General features: G+C 42.4%; 1 protein-coding gene across 1 annotated transcript; it reads right to left on the reverse strand.

Moving 5' to 3' along the window:
• Positions 1-804: 804 nt before the first annotated feature.
• smad3a (SMAD family member 3a) lies at positions 805-25,851 on the reverse strand. Its single transcript, XM_086144189.1, has 8 exons — positions 25,040-25,851; positions 6,660-6,853; positions 6,376-6,510; positions 4,929-5,054; positions 3,827-4,039; positions 3,550-3,687; positions 2,113-2,257; positions 805-1,205 (listed from the first exon to the last, which is right to left on the reverse strand). The coding sequence occupies exons 1-8, from the start codon at positions 25,240-25,242 to the stop codon at positions 1,082-1,084; spliced, it is 1,278 nt and encodes a 425-aa protein (XP_086000315.1). The 5' UTR covers positions 25,243-25,851; the 3' UTR covers positions 805-1,081.
• Positions 25,852-27,837: the final 1,986 nt, after the last annotated feature.

The raw sequence follows: 27,837 nt of genomic DNA on the forward strand, positions 1-27,837 counted from the left end.
TTCTTTAAATTAATTTTACTAGCTAAATGGCAGGGTTAACTCATTCAAAAGATGCGATATTGTGACTTAACGTTCAATTCCCCCAAGGGGAACTTTCCTGACTGACAACAAATCGGAGGCGGAGGGAGGACGACGAATCGGCCGCGAAACGATCAAAGAATTACAAAATAAAACACAACGGCTAACCAACATCCATTTTGATGTTTGGGTGCAGGCCGAAAAACTGGCGCGTCCTAATTTTCCACCTTCGAGGTGATCGATTATCCACCGATCTGCTGGACCGCGTGCAACGTGTATTAATTCTGCCGCCCAAATTTAAAGGTACATCCCTTCCTCTAAGTACGACAGGGGACGACAGAAAAAGCCACTGAAGCGCCCAGGGAGACGGCCGTCTGAGAGGCTCGCGGCTCGCCGGCCAGAGATTGGCCTCCTTTGGAGGTCACCTGTGAGGTGAGCGGTCTACAGTATCGTTCCTGGGTGTTTAGTAAATTCCTTCACACAGTGTTTACGAATGCTGGTAGAACATATACAATAATGCCTTTTCAATCTCAGGGGTCCCGTCCGTTCACGTCTTCATTACCGAACAAAGACCCGAACACAGTCCTCAACATGAAGGCTTTACAAAACTGTTACTGGTGCTTAGAAAATGTCTCTTTTCTTCCTGTTAAGAAAATCCATTGTTCACTTTAACATAGAAAAAACATGAAAGTCATGAAAAAAAAAAAAAAAAAAAAAAACAACCGTTTTTCAACAATACAATGAAGAATCTCTTCGTTGAAAAACCACATCCTCCCGCTGCCACGCCTTTTTTTTTTTTTTTCAATTTTTTTTTTCATCTTCCAATTCTCAATGTCATTACCAAACATATCAAAGTTAAAAATAATTGCTGACAAAAAAGTGGAGATCATACTAACATGGTCCTGTTTTAATGCACTTCTCCCCCTCTGCCATAAAACGACGTGTATATAAAAAAGTGCTACCGACAGTTGGCGGGGAGGACGAACTAGGTTTTGAAGGAGGGGGACTTGTTCCACACTTGCGTAAGACGTCCTAGTCTGCGACGAGTGTGTTGTTGTCCCCCCTAGGAGACGCTGGAGCAGTGGATGCTGGGGGAGCCCATCTGCGTGAGCACCTTGTCCAGCCACTGCAAGGGGCCGTTTAGGTGCAGCTCGATCCAGCAGGGGGTGCTGGTCACCGTCTGCCGCCTGCGAGTGGCACGGGAGAGCAAAAACAGATGTGACCCACCGGCACAGACAGGATTTATATGAATGAACTTCAACAGGGCCAAACTACACCAGTTTTATTTCTGGTTCGGCGCGCGTCAGAGGCAGGAGTCTGAGCAGCGACCGGAAAAAACACACCGCCTTACCAAAAAAAAAAAAAAAAAAAAAATGAACACAGGCTCACGGAGCCGAAATTTACTGTTTACCTGGCGTGTGTGAAAGAGTGGGTGAAAATCAGTGCCTTATTTTGTCAAAGAGGACGGCAGAATGGAGGGGAGAGGACGGGCGGGTAGAAGACAGAAGCGGAGGAGAGATGGGAGTCCATAGTCAGCACGGGAAAAAAGACGGAGAAAGTAAGAGAGTGTGGGTGGGAGCCGAGGAGGAGGAGGTCTGGTTCTGTAATCTGAATCCTGTTTTTAAGTGTCTCCACATGTCCGCATTCCCCTGCGAGCGGGCCCTCGGAGCCGCCGCTCCCAGCAGAGGTTGTGGAAACCTCCGGAGCGGAGCCAACGTGCAGCCAATCACTGGCTCCCCTCTTTATTCCGTCTCCTCCTTCCTTACTATCAGTGAGTCACGCCGAACGGAAAACGGGGAGGGATAGGAAGAGGGAAAGTCTGACATCTCTTTTTGACACAGTGCATGTGTGTTTGTTTAAAAATAGCCTGGCGTGCCAGCTGAGGCCTGCGTTTATTGATGAGGGCTCAGCTACATCATATGAACAGATGCCTGGGGGTGGGGCCGAGGGAAGTGACTCACCGTGTGTTTGTATTGTCTAGCTTTACATCTGGTTTTGTGCGGGCTTGATCGACCCGAACGTGCCAATCATACAATTTGTCGGCGCGCTTTGGCGTTTTCACGCGAGGGGCTAACGGGAGGGAGCGGCGCGTACCTGTACTCGGCGCCCCAGCCCTTGACGAAGCTCATGCGGATGGTGCACATCCTGGTGAGCTGGTACACGGCCTCGAATCCCTGGTTGACCGACTGGGCCAACAGGGCGGCGAACTCTTGGTTGTTGAAGATCTTCAGGTTGCAGCCTGGGTGGAGGAGAGGAGCAGCGCAGCACTGTTAGACACTCAAACAGCGCTTTCATAGGACTTTCTCAGGATTTCAAGGAATTCTTTTAGAAGGGACAAGCTCTTTAAAAGTCGTCGGCTTGTCGCGCGGGATTTCGGATTTTGCAAAGAATCTCTCCAATTCCAATTGGATCGATCCAATTGGATATAAAGAAAAGGTTTTTTGTGTCTTTGAAAGGGACTGATACATTCATTTCCCCTTGACTGTGCTCAGCTAGGAAGCGGACCGATTTCTAGCTGGATTTCTAGCTTCCCAGTTGATGCAGTGAAAAGAAGCGGAGTCCTTCTGCTCCCGGTGCTATAAGGAACACGTTATACCGACGTTTTCCCAAAAAAGCTGACGTGTTCCTTCAGAGCTTCCAAACCAAATAAGTACCAGTTGTGACCTCACAACAGAGGCGCTTTTCTCAGACATCAAGAGTGAAACAAATGTTTTCAACAAAGCTGTTCTGTCAACAGGCCTCCGGTAAAATGCAACGATATGCCAAATTCAGGGAAAACTTTCCTAAACTGTATAAATCAGTTGTCAGAAGTTTTCAACGCAACACTTTAAACTTTAGTTTCACCCAGATGACACTTGTTACTGTGGACCGCTGACAGGGTATGATGGGTAGAAAGCAGCTGGATGTGACTTTTCTGAGTCATCCGTGATCAATGAATAATTTCATTTCGCACTCGGCTCAGCTGGCCCGCACTTGTTCCGTTATTATCGGTTTCGCTGCAGACACGAAAAACTACTCAGACGGACACATTTGGCTAGAAAAAGGCTGCATATTTGTCAGTTAACAATTTTCAAATGTTTATTCCAGTGTTCTATTGTAACTCCCCTTGAAGGGAAAAAAAAAAAAAACAACTTAATACTTGGATTTTATTCTAACCACATGGATAGCCAGGATGTTTTTGTTTATGTTGGTCTCTACCTTTTAGCTAAGTGGACCGCAATTATGGAGCCTCTACAGCTAAATTGATTTAAGATGTGCCTCTCACTCTACAGTTCTCTCAAGGTAGCACGCAAGGTGACCGCGAGCAGCAGATCAGTGATAAGTATCTCAAGTCAAGGACCTTCTGACAAGTGGACAGGAGGACGCTGGTTCCACTCCCAACCCTGCGTTTGATGGACGAGGAGCTTCCCACCCACCAGCGACAGCTGCTATTTCAGTCATTTCGACCGGACCTTCCACAACCCAGTTCTCTCTCTGGGTTTTCCTATCTATCTCTCTCTCTCTCTCTCCATTCACCATCCATTCACACACCTGGAGGGATCTTGCAGACGGTGGCAGGATGCCAACCGTAGCGCTGGTTACAGTTGGGGCTCTGGACGAAGATGGCGCTGTCGCTGAGACACTCGGCAAACACTTCTCCTCCGATGTAGTACAGTCGCACTCCGCGGCCTTGAGCAAAGCAGAGACAGACCGACAAAGGCTTTCGTGAGGAAACGAACAACAAGTGCAAATGTTCGGCGTCGCTTTCGACGCGAGATCTCATGGCTGCACGAGAGCGAACGTGCGAAACGGTACGCCGGGACCGTACCAATGTGTCTGCGTGTCAACTCCACGGCTGCGTTTCGGTTCACGTTGGACAAAAGGCCCAGGCAGAAGCGCTCAGAGTTGGACGGGTCTGTGAAGCCGTCCACAGTCAGCGAGGGCTGCGAGGCGTGGAAGGTCTCTCCGACGCGCTGGTTCAGCTCATAGTACGAAATAGAGCACCAGAAAGCTGGCTCACAGTATGTCACTGGCTGGAGATCTGAGAGGCAGAGACAGAGAAATATAATGAGTTTGCATCACGATCAAATCCGGAAGCCAAAGAACAGAGAGGACCTGAGTTGGACTCAATTGTGTTTAAAAGTATAAAGGGGAGAAAAACGACAAAAATGCAAAAAATGACAGCCGCGGCTGGCAGGGGAGAGGGTGGCCGAGAGGTGGGAAAACAGGATAAATACAAAATAGCTTGTAGATGAAGAACAATGACGATGAGGAGAGCGAGGGACAAATGTGGGCAGAGAAGGTGTAGGCGTGGATGTGGAGGGGAAAAAACAGGACCAAAGAAAACATACGGCTGAACTTGCGTCACAAAATGTCAAACCCATACACTGTTTCCCAGAAGTTTTTAACCAGACAAACTGTGGAAACTCAACCCTCACTGGTGGGACGATGGGCGCCAAAATAGTCAAATTACAGGCTTATCCATGATAGTTTTCAGGACCTTCATCTGGATCTGGTAGTTTGCTCTTTTTCCTGTCAACATGGCCCCTCTTCAACAACTCCAACATTTTGTCCTTGGCTTTAAAGTTCAGAAAGGAGCTGCGTTGCCAAATGAAACTTGGGTAATTTTTGTTATTTCACCAGTAGCTCACCGGCCAAGTCCCCTGGTGTTTTTCCATCCTGATAGAATAAACATGGGTCATTGTCATTGAAGTCGGTGTGGGTTGAACGCTGTCTTGGTTTGTTTAACAGCTCCCGTGGCGCAAGGAAAACAAAGGGTTCTTTCATCACCTGGTTTCCTCTCACAAAAAAGGAGATAAATCAAACAGTGATTTCCCACTGGGGAAATGCACTATGAAAACGTTTGTCTAAAAGCGTGGGCAGACGGCCAGGACGGTGCGCGACCTAAAACACACATCCACGGTCCTCACCTAAGTTACTGTGTGACGGCGAGACAGGGTTGGGTGAAAGGTTCGGGGAGCCTGTGTCCATGCTGTGGGTCATCTGATGATCACTGGTCTCTCCATCCTCGCTGAGGTAGCCTGGTGGAGGCGTTTCTGAGGCAGACATTCGCAGAGGAGAAAGGAAAAAAAAAAAAACAACAAAAAAAAAATAAAATAAATAATATAATCACACACACAGAAGAAAAATGCATACAGACAAAGACACGTCATCAATACTCTAGTTTGAAAATAAAAATGATCGTCGATTTGATGGACAACACGTTTTACTCCACACAGAACCCATGGATCCATCACTTACTTTTGACTTTGGTAAAGAATACCGATACATGTCTGCATGAGATATTTTCCATTGTTACACTAAACAAAAGTGAAACCCGACCACACCCTCTCGTGTTCTGGAGTTAGACGTTATCTGACTCGATACCAAAGTCAAGTCATTTGACTTTACCGCACTTTTTTTTTTTTTTTAAATCATAGTCTGAATCTTAATTTCTGTCACTCCATTTGTCTCTAGGACAGAATGTAGCTCTTTTCCAAGGGCTTTTCCCACTCATGTGACACATTCTGGATAGATGTTCAACTTAGAAGCAACCAAGAGCACAATAACAGTCTTTGGGTTCCAAAAAAAAAAACAAAACAAAAAAAAAACCCTCCAAATAATCAAAATGTCAGTGTTCCTCCGCTCTAAAAGCTGCTACTCGCTAAAATGTTGTGAAGTATTTATCTGGTACGTAATGTTCATGGTACTCTCAGCTGCTGGGTCACCTCTGGAGATTTTACAATTGATATAATCGTCGAGTGCACTTTGCAAGAGTCATGAGCAGTGGAAGTGATTTCAGTGGAGAAGAAAGGATTTCACTGGTCAGACAAACATTTCAAAAGTGAAAAATTTACCAAGACAAAGGTCTCTACGGAAATTTCTATTACTTGCATGAATATCCCCAGGGTTTTGTGAAAAACTGCTTTGAACAACTTGAATGAAGATTGCGAAATGTGAAGAAACATCTGAAATATGTATAATAGGCTGCAAAGGTATTGACAGTATTCAGGGAGGGGGTTGCCCTAAGCACCGGCCTTAGGTGCCAGCTGAATATGATGACAGCACTCTTTTGAATAACTAGGTCACATAACATTTACTGTTGTCAGCTGAAGGATATTTGAGATTTTCAGACCCGCTCAGAGGAAAGCGGTATTAGAGAAACGGGTGATGAGTTTTTCATTGCCTGACGAAGACCGAAGATAATCTGGATTCCTAAATCAACCATGCACATGTATTATGTAAGCAGTTAGACTGATGGGGTTCATCGCACGATTCTAAAAAATTAGCAGGGCAATTCTGTCTGGCATTGCAGATGGAACATGACTCCTCCTAACACAGATGTAGCGTGTATTGAGTTAGAGTCCGTGCCTGTACCTGGTATGTAGTTGCTCTGGGGCTCAATGCCTGCGGGGAAGTTGGTGTTTTCAGGGATTGAATGACTGTAGTCATCCAGCGGTGGAAACTCACTGGGGATTTCTGTGTGTCTGGGCACCAGCACCGGAGGGAGTACTGTATGATGGGCACAAAGACACATAGACACACACATGCTTGTCAGGAAAAACAGTGATAGAACACATACGAATGAAATAAAATTGCACACAAAAAAATTGTATTTAAAACTAGAAATTAAAAAAAAAAAAAAAAAATGGACTTCTTACCTGGTGTCTCTACTCTCTGGTAGTGGTAGGGGTTGACGCACACTTCGTCCTTCTTTGTGTGGAAGGCGAACTCGCACAGCTCCACTGCCCGCAGCTCGTGGTGGGACTGCAGGTCGGGCCAGCGCCATAGACGACAATAGATAACATGGGGCAGTCCTTTTCTGTGGGAAACCTGCAGGCGCCCATCCAGAGACCTGGATGCAAAGAAGGAACAGAAAATTTCAAGTTTTTTTTTCTTTTGCCATTTTCCAGGACTATCCATTCCAGAACGACAGTAATTGTGCTTCCCCCCTCCCAAATTGGTCATTATTTTATGTTTATATAGTTAAAATCACTGTCTTCTAAAACTTCTGACACTTGAATGGTAGTGGTCCTGCTCACAAAGCATACGATGCAGTGAACTGCTGCATCCCGACTCGACACTATTGGTGTATGAATGTGACGGGTGATCTGTTCAGTGACCTTTGATTCTACTTTTGACATCCATCGGGCATGATGGCACGTACAAAAACATGACCGCCACTCTGCGTGTCGGTCACTCATGACCGACATGCAGCATTGGTGAATGTGTTGAAACACAGCTACTTAGAAGATAGTCAACAACAATCCTTCTCTTCTTACGTCCTTCTTTCGGACTTTTAATTTTTTGATCGAGAACTCCGGTGCCGCTTCAAACAATTGAAAAGTACGAATGACATACTGGACCCGGTCCGCTCAGGTTACAGAGCACAGAAGCAGATGTAAGGAGGACTAATGAAAAAAAAATCAAAGAAACACTCAGTGCAAAGAACTAATATTAAACATGTTGTTTTTAGCTGAAACTGCTACCTAAAACCGCTTGAAATCTTGGTTTGGCGCTACCAGATGGTGTGGAGTATTCTGGCTGTGTAAACACGTGTTATGAGCATGGAGAGCATGCAATGGGAATGTTGTAGAACATCTGGACTCCTATGTGTATGATACAGATGAGTGGAAAATGGATTAGAACTGCCAAGCCATAACAAGTAGTTTGATTCTGCTGATTGCCCAAGTGGGGTACCCAAAGATCCATGAACAATTAGAAAATGAAGAAATATACGCAAAGCATTGTCTGTCAGAGCTCTTTGATGTCCAATTACTGAAAACCCAGTGCGTCCTCATTTGGGTTAGCTATTGGACACACAACAAAAACCTTTGTTTTTCTTGCCTTAGTTGACTGCCTCTTTATTCAAGGGTGGAAAAAAGGCATCTTGAGTGTGTAGGTCTCAGAGCTAGTGACTTAAAATTGTGATTACAGTCCGAGTAACTGACCCGTATGTGCATGTTCAATGTGCAATTCATGAAATTTCTGGTGAATGCCAGTGATTTTCAGGTGAAGGCTGTAAAAAACCCTTGACCATGTCTTTCAAACAATTCATTCAATTCATAATTCCTGAAGAATATTTATATATGCGTCATTGTCTCCCTTTACTACCTCTGTTTTTTCATTTGACATATTGGTTTGAGTCATTGAGGATTCTTAATTCTCATTGCATTGGTTATTTTTGCATTGTTTGTGACTGACGCAGAGTTTGGAGCTCTTTGTAAAAATTTACACTGCTTTCAAATGCTGCCAGACATCTGCTGAAGGCACTCTGTGTCATCTTGATTCCCGTGAGACAAACAATATAAAAAGAAACACATAGAGATAACTATTACTATATAAATAAACAAATAGCAGCTAAAAAAATTGAAGCAGGATGTGATGCCCATATTTGCTCATGACACGAGATGAAAGTCACGTAATGTGAGGAGCAAAGAGGAACAGCGATCACATGTGAACCCTCACGATACTGACCAGAAGACACATTTACTCAATGATTGTAATATTTTGGGGGGAAAGGTATCCACTGCTTATTCTAAAAGCACGTTCAAACGTATACATAGACATCCAAGAGGACATTTTTGCAGGGTAAAATTCGGCAGAGAGTTCTCTCTCGTTTCGACCTTAAGTAAGTCAAAACCAACCCTTCATGGCTGTAGATGTGTGGACTGGTCAGCCTGGACTGATCTGATCGCACTGGTATGTGTCTTCTGGTGCTGCTGTGTGGGTGTCTGGTGGGGCGAGACTGCGTGGGCTGACAGACACTCACAAACTGCAGTGACATAAGTGGCTACTCAGTGTCCTAGTTAGTGTCCCTTCTGCAAAGTCTCTTAAATTCCCCATTTACAATGGTTTAGGGTCTTATTAAAAGGTAGGCCATGGTGGAATCATGTTAATAGCACTCGTGAGTACCAGATAGCAGGAATGATGGTGCAACTATTATATTCGACTCAAGATGAGGGAAGTTTATAAATGTAAGACAATTTCTTAGGGGTTATGACAACAGCAGAAACTCAGATGTGCCACCTCACAAATAACCCTCTAAACCCTCCAATAATTGATATGAAAGAGTTTTAGACAAACTTTGGGTTTGAGTGATGGGTTGATTGTCTTGTCAGTCAATAAGCGCATTACAGTGTTTGAATGTGGCCAAAAGATCTCCATAGTACCACCGGTGGTAAGAAGTATTCCTTGTATTTGAACGACACTCAAAAGTATTCAAGACTCTCACATGGTTGCTTGATTTGAACAGCCACCAATGCAACAATGTAAACACAAAGACAGGTCTAGACACACACTATAGCCCCCTCAATCTGAATGACTCATGTTACCGAAGAGATTTATGATGATGAGAAACACCTCCTGCACCGTAAAAACCACTCCTGTAGCAGCACCACCGTCATGCCTCAGCCTGTTGCTTAGAGGAAGAGCCAGTAGCCCTGTCTAAACAGCTAACACTTGTATGTTTTGGAGCCCTGAGTGCTTCAGCAGGGAGAGGAAAAGGGGGGAGAACCATGACCCTGAATTCTCCGCTTGGCTCCCGTGTCTGTGTGAGCCTGCCCAAAATGAGGATTTGAAGGACATGAGGAGGCTATAAGGGGATTCCAAGGATGCAGGCCAGCCTACAGCGGCAAAAACTGGTCAACATGATTCCCCAGGCTGACAATTTGAGGCCCGACTCACATGGAAGAATCCTGACATATACAGATGGTTTGGTGCTCTATTTACAATATTGACTTTAAATTTATGAGTTCAGCTCACCCCAAGTTTAGCTTTCAAGAATGGAAACTTTGCTAAATCGCAACCATGAAGAGCTACAGAAATCACCCCTAAATTATATACTTTTCAAATGAATCCGAGCAAATACAGATGGAGCAGAAAAAGGAAATACGAGACTCTGCCACTGCTGTCGACTGAGCCAAAAACATTTCTCTATCAGAGCTATGAGATTCATACCACAGCTTTTGTCTGATCCGTCACTGCAACAGACGGCACTCCAACAACAACAAAAACACTTTCTTCTTGCTAATCAAACCATGTCATCTTTAGCAATAGAAAGATGTTAATGAATAAACAGTCACTTGTGGGTCTCTGCTGCCAAGAGAAGAACAGTGTCTTTTCTGTCATTGCTCTGGAAGAAAATAGATCACATGAAAACCACAATCTAGAGTTTAATTTTTCGAATTTATAGAACTAGAAGTCACTGTACTGATGTTGTTTTCCGTGTACATGATTTTAACACGTATTAGCTTCTTATTAACTTTGATGTACATTTTTATAAAACTAAAACAATGATTCCAATACAAGATATATATCGGGCTGACACCTTAATATTAATTTAGCCCATGCTATACATTGTTCAGGGAAAAAAATAATTAACCGTCAATAAGAGTTTAAATAGTCAGCATTCACTATTAGTTTTCACATTACATTCCTGAGGCCAAATATTAGAAAAGTCTCCCAACAATGATTTTCATGGTGACACTCCTAACCATTAGTCATTTTTATTTTTATCAGTGTTGACCACGACGAAATATAGCAAAACTTCACTGTGGGAGAATGACCTGTTTGTTCAGGCCTGAGAACGAGGGACAAAGAACTAATGTGTGTCTGTCAAGGGACAGCCTGAGAGAAACTGATGTCAGAAAAGAAAAGCACGAACGGATATAGATTTTCACCACGGGGGGAAACTGTGTCAACATTGTTGTGGTTCATGAACCAATGCCGATGCTGAACCTGACCTTTCGGCCCAACCAGTTTGTGTGAATTGAACATTGAGTGTGTTCAATGTGTCAGACGGCTAGAAAATGATCAGGGAACATAACATTTAGCATTCATCTGTGAAAGGCTCATCCAACATAAAATACGGGTATTCAGAATGTGAAGAGGAGGGGATGGATAACATTTAGATATGTCTGTCTCTAAGAGTGTGTGTGTGTGTGTGTGTGTGTGTGTGTTAGACACAGTGCAAACTCAGACACAGCAGATTGAGCTTCACAGACTTTGGGGGGAGGGAGGGGGCAAAACAAACACTCCGAGGCATGCCCAGTTACTCTCAGAGACACAAACATATACACTGTGTGTGTTCAGGGTGGTGATGGTCCGAGCAGCGCTGAACAAACACATGCACACACACTCGCTCCCTGTGGGCTCAGACCTTTTGACATGGACTTTCTCAACTGCCCGGTTTTGGCTTGGACGGCTGTTCAAAAAAAAAAAAAAAAAAATCCCAAGAGTTGCTGAGACATGGGACTACTTTACAATCTATTTACATTGTCAGCAGCACATAGTCTTTTATTTAAACTCCAATGGTAAAACGTTCTCTCTCTGAAGTTCATAGAAATAGTGAGTGGTTGCAGTAGAGCCTCCGGTGACAATCTGTTCTATATGCGTGCAGAGGGGGGATGACAAAGTGGGTGATGGATAAAGAAAGGAGGGTGCTGCCGGACAATAGGGCTGGCAGGCTGTCTCAACAGCTCAGGGCAGCTCAGAGTGTCTGTGGCTGGGCCCCCTGATCCCCCCTCTCCCTCTACTCCGTCTGTCCCACCGTCCCGACTGCCTTGCCTCCATCCAAGCACTGAGTGAGGGGTGGAGGGCTGGGGCTGAGGGGCAGGACTGAAATGGCCTTTGTGCTTTTCATAAAGTCTGCGGCCTGGCTGTCATGGTTCAACCAACAGAACCACAGTCCAATGACATTTAGCAGAGGGCCGGGGTTGTCCAATAACAACTCCAGAATAGAAAAATAATTCAACCTTAAAGTTTTTCGTTCGAAACTTGATATGCGGCTGTTTTACCAATTAAGGTCAATATATTCCTAGGTTGCGGTCCACCTATAAGACTAATGTTGTCAACCACAATTCAGGTTAGAGATGAGCAAACCTTTCTGTCCCGTTTGCTCTGCATGTGGCAAACTATTGATTCCTATGTCTGGAATAACTTGTCGCAAGCAATAACGCTATCTTACGGTCATGCGAATCATATTTAACTTTACTCTTGGCTCCATCTTTTGTAAACAATGTACTCATTTCCAAAGAAAAGTTTCTCTTTGAGTTTTTCTTGGCTAACTTTCAGTCTCTTGTTTCACTTGACTGTAATAGGCCTGGTTAGATGTCAAAATTCAACAGCACTAAAATGAATTTGCAATCAGTGATACCTATGCAGCGCTGGCGTGGATCGGGAACTGCCTCGAGTATGATGAATGTTTTTGTAATTTATTGTAACTACACCGATAACTAAATTGATTAGGAAGTTGATCAGCAGTGATCATCTGTTTAAGTTATAAAACTGTCCAACAATTGACAATTCCTGTAACGAGTACACGCAAAAGTGTAACGACAAGCAATTCAGTCATTTTTCTTGAACCCAAAAATCTTTAAGCGAAATCAACAGTAAATATTGGAGAAGGTGAGAGCGTTTCTATGACCTTCCTTTACATGTCGTCACCTGCACCCTGCAACCCCTGATGTCAAATAGATGTTTTGTTTTCTGGTCAACTCCGACAGCTCTCGCTGGGGAAATTGCGTTATCTACGTATGACTCCAAAATTAGGAGAGGAATATGAATCCCAGCTCATTTTTTTTTTCTTTAAGGCAGATTACAAAACCTTACATCCAGCTTTTACATTTTGCACAAATCTTTTAAACATATTCTGGCAGTGGGGCAACTCACTCTGAGGAACATATTCTACACATACCTCCCACTCTCTCTGGAAAAGCTATCAGACGTCTCCATTCCTTACAAAAGAAGGGGGGGTGTGAAGGAAGGGAACCAAGAATAGTGTGAGAGGAAAGCGAGTCTGTTGCCCACAGGTGATATCATAGTGTTAAGAGTGTGCTGGGACTGGTGAGGGAGGGTCTCATGAGAAATACGACACCGGCAAACAGGCGACTAGAAATGCTAGACTGCAAATAACAGTCTGGACTCAAAAACTTGGGTTGAAATGACATGCTCTTAAAGTCACTGGTCTCTCTTAAATCACAATGAATAATCGAAGGCATCAATAAACCCTTTTACTGGCCGTTTTATTTGTCACTTCTTGTAATTCTTCTTAAACCTGAAATCCCAGACCACGCCATTATTGTCAGGGGTCCTGCTTCATGAGGTGACATTCCTTCTCCAAGTAGCTAGCTGTGTTTCCATCCTTTAGGTCTTACAAAAAAAGCATGCATTCTCTGTGAAATCAAATGAAAAAAAAAATGCATTCATGTGCAGACATTTACAGCAAACTGACAATTTACATGGATTAAATTTTGAAATTAAAATTCAGGTTGAATTACATTTCAACCTCCCTGCATGCTGGTTAACCGCTGCAGAATGCTTGATCAAAGTTGCAACTTACCTAAATTGAACTGCTCCTGATGTTTTAATGTCATTAACAATTGGGCCTTTTTAATTTTTGAAGTTTATGGTTTATGTTATACTGGTACATTTTAAGTGAAACTGATGAAACAATAGACAGTGGAAGGTAATTAGAGATAAACAAAAGTTTGCAAATTTATCTTTTGAACAATATTAGTCTGATGTTTTTTACTCATGTTGGCACAAGGTGGTTAACATTAACATTTTTAACATGTTAACATTTTAATATGGACCAATTTACCCATCAAGATAAATAAATGTATACATGAATTGCCTACATTATTGAGTGACACGGATGGGAATCATAAAAGTTGTCAAACTGATATGTAGAAACAAGAGGTTACCAAATCAATATACATATTTTCAGTTACAAATTGTCCATCCAATGACATCTTGGACTATGAGAGGAAAGCAAAATGCAAAGCAGCTGTCATAAAAGGAACTTGATATGCATAACCTTTCAAATTGTTGCTCAATTAGAACTTCTTCATATTTGACCTCCCATTCTGGCTCAAGGTTCAGAATGTTGCCATACAGGGGGAATTTAAAGGCAAGAATCACTGAAGGTGTCTTAAGCGGTTTCATTTTTGGTTCTTTTTTTATTCTTTTTATTTTGGATAATGCTGACGATCAACCTAGTGTACCAGCACAACACATTGCGTAAACAACAAGGGACATTCCAGGTCAGATGTGCCCTACTGATGAAATTGCTATTCGGATTTAAGTGAGGCTTGATACACACTGCAGCTTTGTGGCCAGTTTGGTCATAAACAACAAGGAGCTGAATATTATTTCCTCTTTCTTCTGGTTTAGTTGGTTTCTCACCGTACATCTCTCTTCTTTTCCCTCTAAGGGAATTTTTTTGGCTTAACCCTGACATATACTTTAAATGTTCTGAGCACTCACCTTACAGGTTCAAAGTGACTTAACACCAACTTCATAACAGCGGCCATGGGGAGGTCTGTTTAACGTCCAAATGAATCAGTGCGGGTCAAATCTAGACCCTGCAGGCAATGCGTTGCTATGCATGGCAAAAGGGGCTCTAAAGCGGAATATTTCTTCAGTCCAATAAACAAATGATCAACAGATAATTCAATTGAAAATAATTGTGTTGTGATAAGGGCCTGCCTGTATAAGTTATGCTATCATTCAGGAAACAGTGTCACTGAACAAACACTTTCGCTGTTGGTTTCCCTCTGTATCACAAGACATTCTCTGTAACTTGCAGCTTTGAAGTCACATCTCCTTCTCCTCTCAAAACTTGTCACTTCATGTCAAGTTACCCCCCCCCCACACACACACACACACACACACACACATCCAGCTGTGTTCCAGCATCTGTGGCAGCGCTGGTGATAGTAGCCAGCAGAGCACAATGGCAGGTTTGTTGTCTGGCGAACATGTGGGTGCCCGCGTGCGCACGCACACCCCCACAGATAGTGAGAGGGCCAGGGCCGAGAAAGGCAGAGCTGACTCTCTAACCCCCTCCACCCTCCATGCAAGCCACAAACTAAACAGCAGCCCACACCCTCCTCAAGGCCCCGGCAGGCAGGCAGGCAGAGAATTCCTCTGAACTGACTAATCAAACATAAACACAGACACACACAAAATGTTGTTTTTTTGATGGGATGCGACATGATGAGATCCACTTTATAGGTTCACTTTAACAATAGGCAAACAAGCCTCTTTGTGAATTTTCAATATTTACAAGTGTGCTGGTTCTACAGTGTTGAAAGCCACATTTAAAAAACTGTTACTGTTAAAAAACAAAAAATAAACGTTCCAACGAATGAGCAAATGATTATTCTTCTTTTACACGTTGTCATAAATGAATGACTTCTCAACGAAATACGGAGACTTTTCTTTTTGACCTGACATGAGCAGGTTGGTAAACCCATTGAGCTTTGGTCCATTCAATGGTTTTCAGGTCAAAACTCTTTGGTTACAAGATGTTAACGTGATACCTAATGTCGTGCAGTCTCTAGCATCTGTCTTCAGTCACAGCAGTATCCCCTTGCTGTCGAGCAAATCAAACAATAATACTGTCGGAATCCTGAACCCGACCGAAGAGGGCAACTTATTACCGTCATTAGAGCAGCCAACCACACACACAGACAGCACACATAAACTCCCTGTGACCCGTCTTATGTCGGGTCTGTGTCGAACAATGCTGTCTCGTATGACTCAGGTGTGCTACTTGACTTGAATGCTACCTAAGTGAGCAAGAGAGTTTGTGTGTGTGTGTGTGTGTGTGTGTGTGAGAGAGAGAGATAAGGATACTTTAGAATTTTGACCACAACAAAGCAACATTAAGATAAACTTGAATCAAAGGACAATAACATGAGATTACAAAACAATTATCTTACCCTTATTATTAATGTGAATTTGAATTGTTATTTTTAACGCAGCATTTATACAAAAACTACCAGGCCACAGGCATGGGTTGAGGAGGAACCCACACATTTTGGAATAAATGTCTCTCAAAGTGCCCATTCCAACCCTTTACAAAATAGCAAACGCTTCTATGAAAAATGGTAATGTTTATTAATGTGTATGATGGGGTGAAGATGCAGATTCAAGCTCAAATACTGTGGAAAAAAGTAGAAATATTCCATGTAATGCATAGACTTCACTTATTGTAATTCTGCATTATGTGACAAAGCCAAATGAGGTGCTATCAATCAGTCTGTGTATATAGACTATTATTTGAGCAGTTAAAGAATGAAGTCCTGCGGGTTCCCACAACTTTCTCAATGTGTAACGTAAGTGTCTGGATTTGATGTAGTTTGTGTCTCAGACACTCGTAGTAGACTTCTTTTGATGTTGTACCGCTGTCTTGTTAGAAAACAAAGTGCCTTTATCTCAGCTATTTGCCTGATTTTCTTCTTTTTCTTCTATTGTTTTACATGTAAACCACACTAACCGCAGACTGCCTATGATAAGTTAAGAGGATCCAAAACACTGCCATGTGCCAAATACTCTGTCTCTCTCCACTCGCTTTCTTTATCTAAACCCCAAATCTTTCAGGAATAACTTTCCCTTTCGGATCACTCCAAATATAAATCACCTTGTTAATCATCGACTATTTGTATCCCTTTATTAACTTTCTTTTGAGCATTTAGCTGCCCCTCTTCATTCCTAACATACATTTGCCAACTATCAAGCCTTGGCACAACACTGGAAATCTCCAAGTACTTTCTGTCCTCAGCACACGTTGTGTCTTTGTTTAGCAGCTTTCACACAAAAATAGTGACACCAATCTTAACACGATCGTACCAGGAGGGGCTCCGTGTGTGAGCAAATAGATTCTGATGTCAAAATCAATTGTCTCATGTAGTAGAAATGACTGTAACCTGACAATGTCCCTCTTGAAATGAATGGGGTATCTCTTTGTGCAAGGAGTCTGGAACAGGTCACATATCCAAATCAAGGGACTGAACTGCAAGTAAAATACTACAATACAAGCACGTGAGAGCAAAGGGTGAGGGACAATTACACAAGGAGGTGGGGTTGAACGTTTTCAAAGTGATGGTCACTATACTCCATTGATAAGTCTTGAGATTCTGGTCATTCATTGATCTGTTTTGAAAAAGTATTGCACTTTGTATCTCTGTGCACATATGCTTCTGTTTCATTCTGTACCTTGATCTACAGAGTTTGACATCAAAATATTCCTAAAAATAATAAAAACTGAGTTGGGGTCAGTCAATGACAGTAAATTCTATCATTATGAAATAAAATAAACTAATTGGATAGGATAGGTCTTCTTATGGTATTCCGCACTAACTATGGTAATCTATAATTTCATCAAAATGACCCACACCATCCCCACCATTTTACTCGTCTACTCTCGACTGCAGTAACATCATCCAGCAAATGTTTGTAAATGGGGAAGGCACATCTTCCAAAAAAGAAGGCAAAATGCATCAATGGGATTGCTTTTGCAAGCGCATGATTAGATGTGAAATGGAGCTATCACATTCATGTTATTATAGATAATCTTATTGTAAGATCAATATTTGATTAAATGTGTGGTCCTCAAATGGATGCCGACAAAGACAATTGGCATCTTTTGTCCACCCATGTCCAGATCCAAAATGTGGCAAGAGACTCTGTCATTGGCCAAATTACAAAACAGTTATGTGATTAGAGGGTAGTTTTCTGTTTTTAAAGATGCTCCCCGCCGGCCAAACCAAACAAGGACGTGAAATCGCTCAAATGATAGAGTGACCGTTATGTGACCGAAACGTTGCCGTTCATCCAGTCTAGTGGAGAATGATCTGACGTGTCCTGGGGTCAAATACCAAATCCCTAATTTGTTTTTAACACTGCTCCATTTTTTTGCCACAAAGCTTTTATAAGTACATTGCTTTGCTTTGGATAAAGACTTAAAATAAAAATTTGAAAGGTGAGATACGACTTTTTGTACAGAATAAAAAAAAAAACCTGCCATTACAACCTACTGCCTTTCTTTTCTATGTCCCGCAGATTCTGAGCTGTCTCCGTAAGCTTCTCTATAAAGGCCAGGATACAACAGCAGCACCAAAATTTCCAACAGAAGAGATGATGTAAAATAGTAAAGTGTTTACAGTAAGTTATACCTATCTGACATTTAAAATGCCAGGTTATCTGCTAAATTCATAAATCAGGAACACCAAACATTTCAATTCATTTCAGACTTCCTCCAAGCTCTTCACACTGCAAAAAAATTCAATCCAGTAAAAGCCTGTATTGTCTGCTGTAAAAACACTGAGTTACATTTGCAGAGGCAAAGCAATGTTTTCATTTTGGTACTGATACCAAAGAAAAACACTTTTTTTTTTTATAACATAAAATGGAAAAATGCCAAAACTTTCGAGAGCTGACAGGAGGGATTTAATAAAAGAGTCGAAAAACTGTCTAAAATGTTTTTAAAAAAATTGAGTTTGTCAAAAGGACTTCCAGATTGAGAGAACAAAGTACATACCATCTATTTATGCTACCTTTGAGTCCCCACAGATTCTAAGCACCAAAATAAATTTCTGGCACTACAAGAAAGTGCAGTATTCAGGAAGGTGTCCAGAACTACATTACAGGGTATCTACTTTGAGGCTGATTCTTGGGTCCCAGCAATGACTTACTGCTTGTAACTCTATCCCTACTAATCATCTCCTCTAAAACCCCAAAACATGTTTTTAAAATAGTCAAAGCCAGGTTTTATCCTGAACTGGGAAAACAATAACGGCCAACAAAAACATTTTATATGGCTAAACATCGACTCTCCGGAATCGCAACCCTTTTATAGATTAAACCTTTAACCCTTTTATGGAATAAACCTTTTATTAGCCTCCCTTTTTCTTCAGGATACCATTCACCCGCAGTTTTGCATCGTTTTTGTCATCCCTATTCCTTATATTCCCGGCTTGTCTCATTTCATCCGATCTTCAGTTCAACACTTGTATGCCCTTGCTCCTTCCATCCTGTCCTGACATGCAGTAGTATGAGAGTGCAAACTTGTTGCCAGAACGGATGTGTGTGGACAAGACCAAAACACTCCCCAGCATTAGGCCAAACCCAGAGCAAGTTAAGGGTGGCACGAGTAAGGAATCCGCTCCCTGAGGCTCTGTGAATGAAAACACACACACACGCGCGCGCGCGCACACACACACACACACGATAATTTCCTTCCATATCTTATTGCCCTCCAAAATTCATAACAACCATGTTGCTGTGAGAACTCCAACTCCCCAAACCATGTTTTACCATGTTTGTGCTATTTATGTGGGATAATTGGCCATTTTAATATATCAATATATCACAAGTATAATCTAACTGGAAAAATTACAAGTTGCGGGAAATTTCCATCCTGTTTTCTGCAAAGTACTGATGAAAGAAAAAAAATATTGACAACTTTGGTTAAGTCCTACTTTTGCCATACTTTCATAAAGAAAAAGGCAAGGGGTTCTAAATTTGAAAAACATTTCTAATATTTGGCATAATCATACATATTTTCCAACGGAGAAATAAAGACAAAATATTTCTGTTGCTATTGCAAAGCTTTATGTCTGACTTCATTTCATGAAAAACAAACACACAAAATTCTATGTAAAGCTGACTGTCGATAACATCACTCCCCTGTAGACACAAGATTGAAGAATGTGAGGCCTTGCAGAGTTTGCGCAAGATGGATATGCATGAGGGCAGGTAGACTGATGTGGAAGAAGGGATGCCAGAATACAAAACTCTAAAATTGCCATTCAGTTTACATTTGAGACATCACGGACAGTGCTACAGTCATCACAATAAAAGGCCCAATAACTTTGATAAAAAAAAATAAACACTATAAATGTCTCAAAATTGAAAATGAAAGGACTGTTAAAAGGTACACTTCATTTGAACATTAACAGTAATTCCATTGTTGTAAGAATTGGATGATGGTGTTATTAAAGCCTGTGCATGGCATGCAGAAATTTGTCTACTACATTTGGCTTTTTCTTATTAATACCAATCACAAATAAATGATATTTGCAACCAAGTGTTAGTAAACAGTGTTTAATAAGACCCATTAAAGCTCATTGGTCAGTTCTTTAAATACACATTCTAGTAATTAGAATAAGGACAATAAGCACATTCAAAAATTAGTACAAACACTACTTACTGAAAGCGATCATTTCCAGCTGGTGTTGTTGACCACACTTACTCGTGCCTCCATCAGATTTAGGCCGACAATTTATCAGCTGATCTTAATCAGCTGATGTGAAATGTAAGTTGAGAGTTGTTTCAATCTTTCGGTGATCATTCAAAGATTGTGTGCTTAAAGGCTGAAGCAATCAAAAACGCTCTTGCTGGGCCTGTTTCACTTGAAGCGGGGGAAACTGACAAAAACTAAATATAACCGCACAAAAACACATCAGTGTATGCATCGGCCCCAAATTAAAAAAACAGGTAGAAGCCTAAAAAGCCAAAACAAGTTATTTTACCATCTATTATACATATCTTATCAATTAAAAAGGTCACACTTAACCTTTGACAAATCATTAGAATAGCTTTAAAGTAAAAACTAAATCTAGCATACATAAATGAAATCGATTCTGAGCTTGTTTTTGAGTGTATTTTATGAAAAGAAGGATTTGGATTTGTCGCCTTGTGCTGGTTCAGCAGCGCAGCCTGCAGCACTCCACTTCCTCAGCTCAACCATCAGTGGGCTTTCACTGCTTGACGCATTTCACACCGCAGTGTTGGTGACTAACCAATGTTTACAGCTCAGAGGATCGGACACACGTAAAAGCAGAAAAGTGGGATAAAGGACAGAAACCGAGTGAGTAAATTGTACAATTCTACAAGAGGTTGACATCGGGTGACCGAGGCCTGAAACTGAAGGAAACTGGAATGGAAATCTGTAACAAAGTATTTGCTTACAGAAATGATTTGCGAAAAACATAAAACGAGCGGCGCAGTTCCTACTAAAATCGCATTGGCCAAATCAATAAGTCGTGCAGTAAACTTTTCCAAAACTCATCAAACGTCAAGCAGAAACAAAAGGACCAGCCCGAACTATTCTGTGGCACCTGGCAGTGAAGTGGCAGATTCCAACCTAGTGAATATCCATTCCTTTACAAGCATGTAGGATAAACTATGGAGGCCCTCAGCTGTTACTGCAGTGTAATGTGAGTCAGGCCCTGGGAAAACTTAAGCAACATCACTGAAGTATATTCAACGTTTCCCTACTGTGACGGGGGCACCCGGTAGCAAAGAGGAATTTAAAAAGTACACCGTTGCAGATCAACCCGAAAGTACAGATTTTGGCAACACTTTGTTGATGAAAAAACACTATCGGCAGGAAATATATCATGCAAATTGACTTTTCTAATATCCACGACTGTCTGAAACAACAACGGGATGGAGTTCTGACTAATTTTCCAAGTAATTTTAATTTTTGAGTGCTGCATTACATGCCTGGTTTAAATAAGCTCCTGTTGCACATGGACTTCGTTCTCATGCTGCTTTAACATACTGTATGAAAGGGCAGAGGCTATGAGGCCAAGTAAACATCCATGATGGGATGCTGCAAACAGTTGTTAAAGGGCGCTGATGACGCAATGAAGCAAATTTGGTGTTGCTGTGTTGCCTAAAACTTTGCTCCCAGATACAATAGAATTTAATTTCACAGTGTATATGATCAAATTTTGCACATAACATAAATGTTGTCAAAAGTACTGTACTATATGAAATGTGACTTCATTCAAAGGCATGGAAAAAGGTTTGTCACATACAGTTTAAACCTTTGTTCGACTGGTTTATTATCAACAGTGTGACAACTTTGATTCTCATTAAATTCAATCATTCACAATAAAAAAATCAAGTTCCACCATCAAGATTATAAGAATGATTTTTACTGCCTCTCACTCTTTGTGTGCATCCAAAGGGATAAACCTCAAACAGCCAACTTCTGGTTTACACACTCTTAAGCACTGCACATGTGGAAAAACTTTTTTCGGAGTCTGAGATGATGGAAATATTTGAACAGAACTATATCAGTGTCAGTGCTGAGCTGAGAGTGCTGGTGTAAAAAATCCCAAAGGTGAGCGGTTATTCTTCTGGCCAGGATTCATTTCTCGATAATTATCAGCAACCCTGTCCTGCTTACTGCTGCCAGACTCAGGTAAGTGGATATTTTGTGTTGATTTTTGTTTTACATTTCCTCCGAACTATGCATTTTTTGCACTTTCACAGTATAATAACTAGTTGTCAGCTCAATTTACCTGGCTGTGCTCCGCACTGTGGTGCTGCCCCCACACACACACATATATATATATGGTGAGCGAGCAGAAAGAAATGGCTGGAATGTAAATAACAGTATACTAGAAAACGTGTAATAATATGGTATAACAATAAAAAAGCAGTAAAGAGTCATACCCTTCAGCCAGGGAAAAGTGGCAAAATAACATGAATAAGGCGCTTCACACAGTCAGTTTTCGAAAAGTAGATTTCAGCGTTCCAAGTAAACTGTAGTCAAACAATGGCACATTTGTTTGTGCAAGCAAACGGTTAAATAAGACTGTTGTCATCATGTTGTAAATCAGGATGCAGTGGGAATTTTTTAATTATATAAAAATTCAACCCACTTGTTGCAAGCTGGAGAGCAATTGCAGAGCACAGTATGACGATAGATATTGCGACGATTACATATTCAAGTGGGTGGAAGTATTAAGATCGAGTAGCCCTGCATCTCTTTGCCTTCGTTCTTTGACATTCCTGGGGGGTTTCATGTTCAGCAGTCTCCAATTTGTATGAGCTGATGGGTGCGTTACAGTCAAAAGTGTCCTTCTTGGTTGCGTATGATTGCACAAAGAAAATCCAAGTGAATCCAAATGCCTCACTATGAACCCTGTGAGAAATTCTGCCTGTTAAGTTGGTTATCAAATGTGATGGTTGAGATAAACAACTATGGGACAGTCCCATGTTCTCCACTTGAACATGTTTCTCCCACTTTGCCTGCAAATATCCTCCCCTTCAAGGACCGTTATATGAGGTTGCCTTCCTGTCCTTTCCTGATTCAGAAACACTTCTTATTAATGCGCAACACAAATTTTATTTTAATCTACTTGTTTAGCCAACATGTGATTTTTCCACATCCACACAGATATGCTGTTCTTAATCAGAATCTGAATGCCCCGTTGATCCTGTGATATTCCTTTTTCTTCTGTCTTCCCCAGCCCGAGTGCCAGAGATGATTTCATCATGCCAGGAAGCGAAGTTAGATCACCTCTTGTGCATCAGAACAACTGCTAACTACAATGTGGAAAAAAAAGAAATAACCAATAAATAAACGTAAAAAGGGACATGCAAAAGTATCTTACTCTCGATATGAGAAATATCTTTCCGCATTTTTAAGTCAAAACATCTTTTTTGAATTTGCTTATTCTCAAATTTTCAAAGTGAAAAAGAAAAATACACATGAGTTTATGAAGAGCCACATAAATAAGAAAATCTCTGACAATTGCCAAAGTGTCTCTAGAATAAATACAATGCCCTTCGCTGTGTTTCACATCACAATCATGTAACTGTCGACTCCGACGTGCGGTTTCAACACACTCCGAATTGTGGCCAACCTTCATCAAGAGGGGGAACACGGCGCCTCATCAAGGAGTTCATGTGTCAGTGAGATAGGAGCTGACCTCCCCACGGACAGGCTTGAACATGCAGGCAGCTGCTGTCAGTGAGCCAGAACATGGGGGAATTAATAGAAACAGCAGCTCCCCCGGGACACTGTTAGTCCACATGACAGCCAATTGTGGTCAGGGGTCATCTTAATGCGCTCTGCCTCTTCCCCTCCGTATTAATGGGGGGGAAATATGAAACTGGCATCATGGCAGACATTATTTAACTTTCCTGGGAGGCTTAACTTTGAATGCTAGCCCGGGCCTGTGCAAGTGAAGCTATGCACACTTGCGGCAATTGAGAATGTGGGAGTGCCCCGTGTGGAGGACGAATCTATCAAACACAAAGTGTGCTCTTCAGTTCTAATTGGCAGCATATCGGGTTTGGGCTCCTGTGTGTTGCTCTTCAGATATAGCAAACACAAAAAAGAGGGAAAAAATATTACACAGACAGTAGGGGGTTTGGGAGATACACCTTTGCTGAAACTAACTCAGACTGATGTGATGGTCCTTTGGGTGAACTCTTCAAAAAGACAGTGAGGCCTTTTGAAGCTCTAGGCGCCGATAGAGTAACGGAGGAATGTGGTGGTAGAAATGTGTCATAAAGATGAAAGGTGTGACGTACACTACGCTCCTATTGCAAATCAGGAGGACACAACTGAGTTTGTGACGATGACAATAAACAAATACACAGATCACTGTGTACCTGACAGCTGCTGGGAGACACACTGACAGTTTTACCTGTCACCACCTTTCACAGTAAAAAAAAAAAAAGGAGAGTGTCAACAAACCAAACATACCCCCCCCCCCCCACACACACACACACACATACACACACAAACACACTCCAACCCAACCGTACAGTAATTAAACGCAGATTATTCGAGCTAAACACCCTGAGAAGAGGAGAGGAGGGGAGAGAGGAGGTCACCGGCGGCTCTAAGTTCCGCAACGAACTAACAGACAGCGCTAGAAAGCGGAGCAGATTAAGGCCAAGTTATATAACTTGGACTCCATTTGTGCTTTTGCGTTTCATGTGCGTTGCTAGTTAGTCAATGCACAGACCAACACCAACACACACACACACACATACATACACACACACACACACAGTTGAAAACAAAAAACAAAATTAAAGAAAAAACCGTTGAGTGTTACAAGAAATTACACAAAACGTGCTTTTTTTCCCAGTTACTTTTAATAGAACCGACTGTCACAATAGCAATATTTGCTAGCTTTTTTTCTCGTTGACTTTACATTAGCTTGACAAGCGTTACCTTCACCACCATATTGGTTTATTATCAACGGACGAGTTTGAAATATTGACAGTGGAGGAGGAGGAGGGGCGGTGAGGAAGTGATAATTACAACTTTACCGTGGCGTGTGTGTGTGCGTGTACGGGGAGTACTCTAAAGTTAGTTTTTAATTTGCAGATTGAAGGCTGTAATAAAGTGGCCGCCTCGCTAGCCGGGGACGCCGGCTCGTCGTCGTTGCAGCCGCGGTCACCGTCAACAAAGCGCCCCAGAACTCCTCTCCCTTACCTCGGTATGGTGATGCATTTGGTGTTGATGTTCTGCGTGGTGATGGCTTTCTCCAGCTCGTCCAGCTGACCGGTCTTCTTCAGCTTCTTCACCAGACTCTTCACTGCCTTTTCACACCATTTCTCCTCCTGGCCGTTCTGTTCCCCCTTCTTCCAGCCCAAAAGTCTCTTAACGATGGGGGGAGTGAAAGGCAAAATTGACATCTTGAGTCAAGTTAAGTCCGACCAGTGTCGAGAAGACCGGGGCTGCCGGGGCCAAAATCGCTGTTGTTTTAAAAAAAAACTGTCCAACGGGCGCAACCGGGAGTGTTGTTTTAGCTAGAGAGAAATAGTTGTCGAATATCAAACTCATACAGGGACATCCCGGAATTTAATGGTCCAGCTTCGGTACACCGTGTCCGCCCGCCTGGAGTTAAGCAGTGAACTGGGCACCGGTAGCGCGCTGCGCTAAGGTTCCCGTATTACTCCGCCGCGAAAAGTAGTTCCCCTTGCACACGCTTAAAAATCAGTTATTTTCAACATCAATCGACATATTTAACAAAAACACACGCGACTGGCCCCCAAATGAAATCGGAAGACGCAAAGAAACGTGGAGTATACTCTTCCCGGGTCTGTTATTGGACGCGGCAAAGTTTGTCAAAGTTCAGAGTCATCCGCGATGCTTGATCCGCCGACTCAAGTCTGCATCAAATGCAAATGCAGGGGTTGCAGCTGAGAGTCTCCATTCAGAGCCCAGACTGCACTGGAGAACCGTGAAAGGCCGTCTGAGCAGCTGCACCAATGTGCAACCTCTCCTGTTGCACAATCTCGGCTAGTATCTACTGCTGGTTGCAGCTAAGATTGCATGGTGCACACACACACACACTCACATACACGAAGATAGTTTAGTTATGCAACACTGGGCAAACCAGTTTATTGTCGGGGCAAATAAGCACATTGAATCTGAAGCAGATTATATTTATGGATAAAAAAGGGAATATGCCCACTACATGAAAGGCACAGCTTAAAGTACATTTCCACGCCCTGAAACGTGGATGTTTATTACTTTTGAGTCGCCCAAAATTAAATCATCCATCTGTTTTAGTTTATCTGCATTACATAATTATGATCTACTAAGAGGCATGATGTTTTTACCTCCTGATTTCCCTCCACATGGTAAAGTGCTTTTTTCTAACTTTGTGAGGAAACTGCTTTGTGTTCTTTTGTTTGGTTTTGTTTTTTCACTGTAGTCTTGGAGCATCCACAGAATCTAAGACGAATTAACTGATTGGTGCATTCGTGCAACTTGCAATTTTGGGTTACATTCCTGTATGTTTATCAGACAAAGCTTTTTTGGTTCGGCTTCCAGTAATTGCAACTGGATTTTTGTCCCCGCATCTGCAAATAGTTGAGCGGCCTGCTGCATGATGGAAAGCGATGAAAATCATGCTCGCACACGCGTGCTGTACTTGCCTCAGCTTGTTAGAGGTACACACACACACACATACACACACACACACACACACACACACACACACGACGAGAGACCCACTCAACAGGATGGCAGTTTGAGTACATCGTGCATGTGCCTCTGTGCGTGTGTGTGTGTGTCAACTCCCCAAACCACAGCTTTAGACAAACAAATGAAGGGACCCACAAATGCACACAAGCAACCCACCCCCCTACAAAACACACACACGCACACATGCATGCACGCACACCCAGTGTCAAAGAGTCTCAGCACCAGATGTACAATAGAGTGTGCAGCACAGCTGAGCACTCCTCGGAGAGAGTGATAGCGGGACAGCTCAGGGTGTGACGACTGCTTTGTTCCTCTGCTTCAAAAGGGGAGACTTTATTGCGTTCAAGAACACTTTGCAAAATCGGATCCCCCATTTGCAGGCGCCTGAAAGAGCTATAAAACTCGAGGGGCCGCCACAATAAGTGGTAACACGCCGGCAACCTCAAAATAAAAGCGTGGAAATGTGAACAAAGCTAAGTAAATAATCTGAAATATCTTTGCATGCAAAAGTTTTTATAGGACAAAAAAAATAAAAGATTTACCATTTCCAAACCCTCTAACGGTGCCTCCACCGACGTTCCAAAATAGTATCATCAGCCCGTGGTTAGCTTTTTGGTATTTGTGCGCTGCAATATTGACCTGCCCCTTGCCGTTCGCCTTTCTGGCGCACAGTGTGTAGTTTGTGCTAAAAATACAACTGGCTCGCCGCTCAGCAGGAACGACCTTTTTTCCTTTTATCTATTTTAGTTTCACAGCATTGTGTATTTTTAGACCCCCAAGAGGCACGCCAAGGTTCTTCCCTTATCCTTTACCGTTTCAAAAAAAAAAAAAGAAAAGATTTCTAATAAACACCTCCCGCCTGACTGTAGTAAATCTGAATTCCTTTGTCAAAGTTTGAAATATTTCCTTCTCAAACAGGTTCTGTGACTAACATGGCGTGTGTGTGTGTATGTGTGTGTGTGTGTGTGTGTGTGTGTGTGTGTGTGTGTGTGTCTGTGTGTGTGTGTGTCTCCCCGCTCGGGGGCCTGTCATCTCTGCAAACACCATGTTCTCATAGGGGTTCACAGTCTTGTGTCCATCTTTAAAACACCGACATCACTCTCTGTCCCCGGTGTGCCGGCGAGGAGTGTGCACTGCCGTGTGTCACACACACACACACACACACACACACACACACACACACACACACACACTAGCCCTCCATCAGCACCTGTTTGTGCCCCCAGGGAGGCGACCGGCCAAGACAGCTGGTTTGTTTTGGACAAGTGTTTGGGAGCGAGACAGGGCGGATATAGGGA

The sequence above is a fragment of the Fistularia commersonii genome, chromosome 3, assembly GCF_037954325.1.
Source record: "Fistularia commersonii isolate RoL2024-O1a breed Wild chromosome 3, RoL_Fcom_v1.0, whole genome shotgun sequence".
In the NCBI taxonomy this organism is placed as follows: Eukaryota; Metazoa; Chordata; class Actinopteri; order Syngnathiformes; family Fistulariidae; genus Fistularia; species Fistularia commersonii.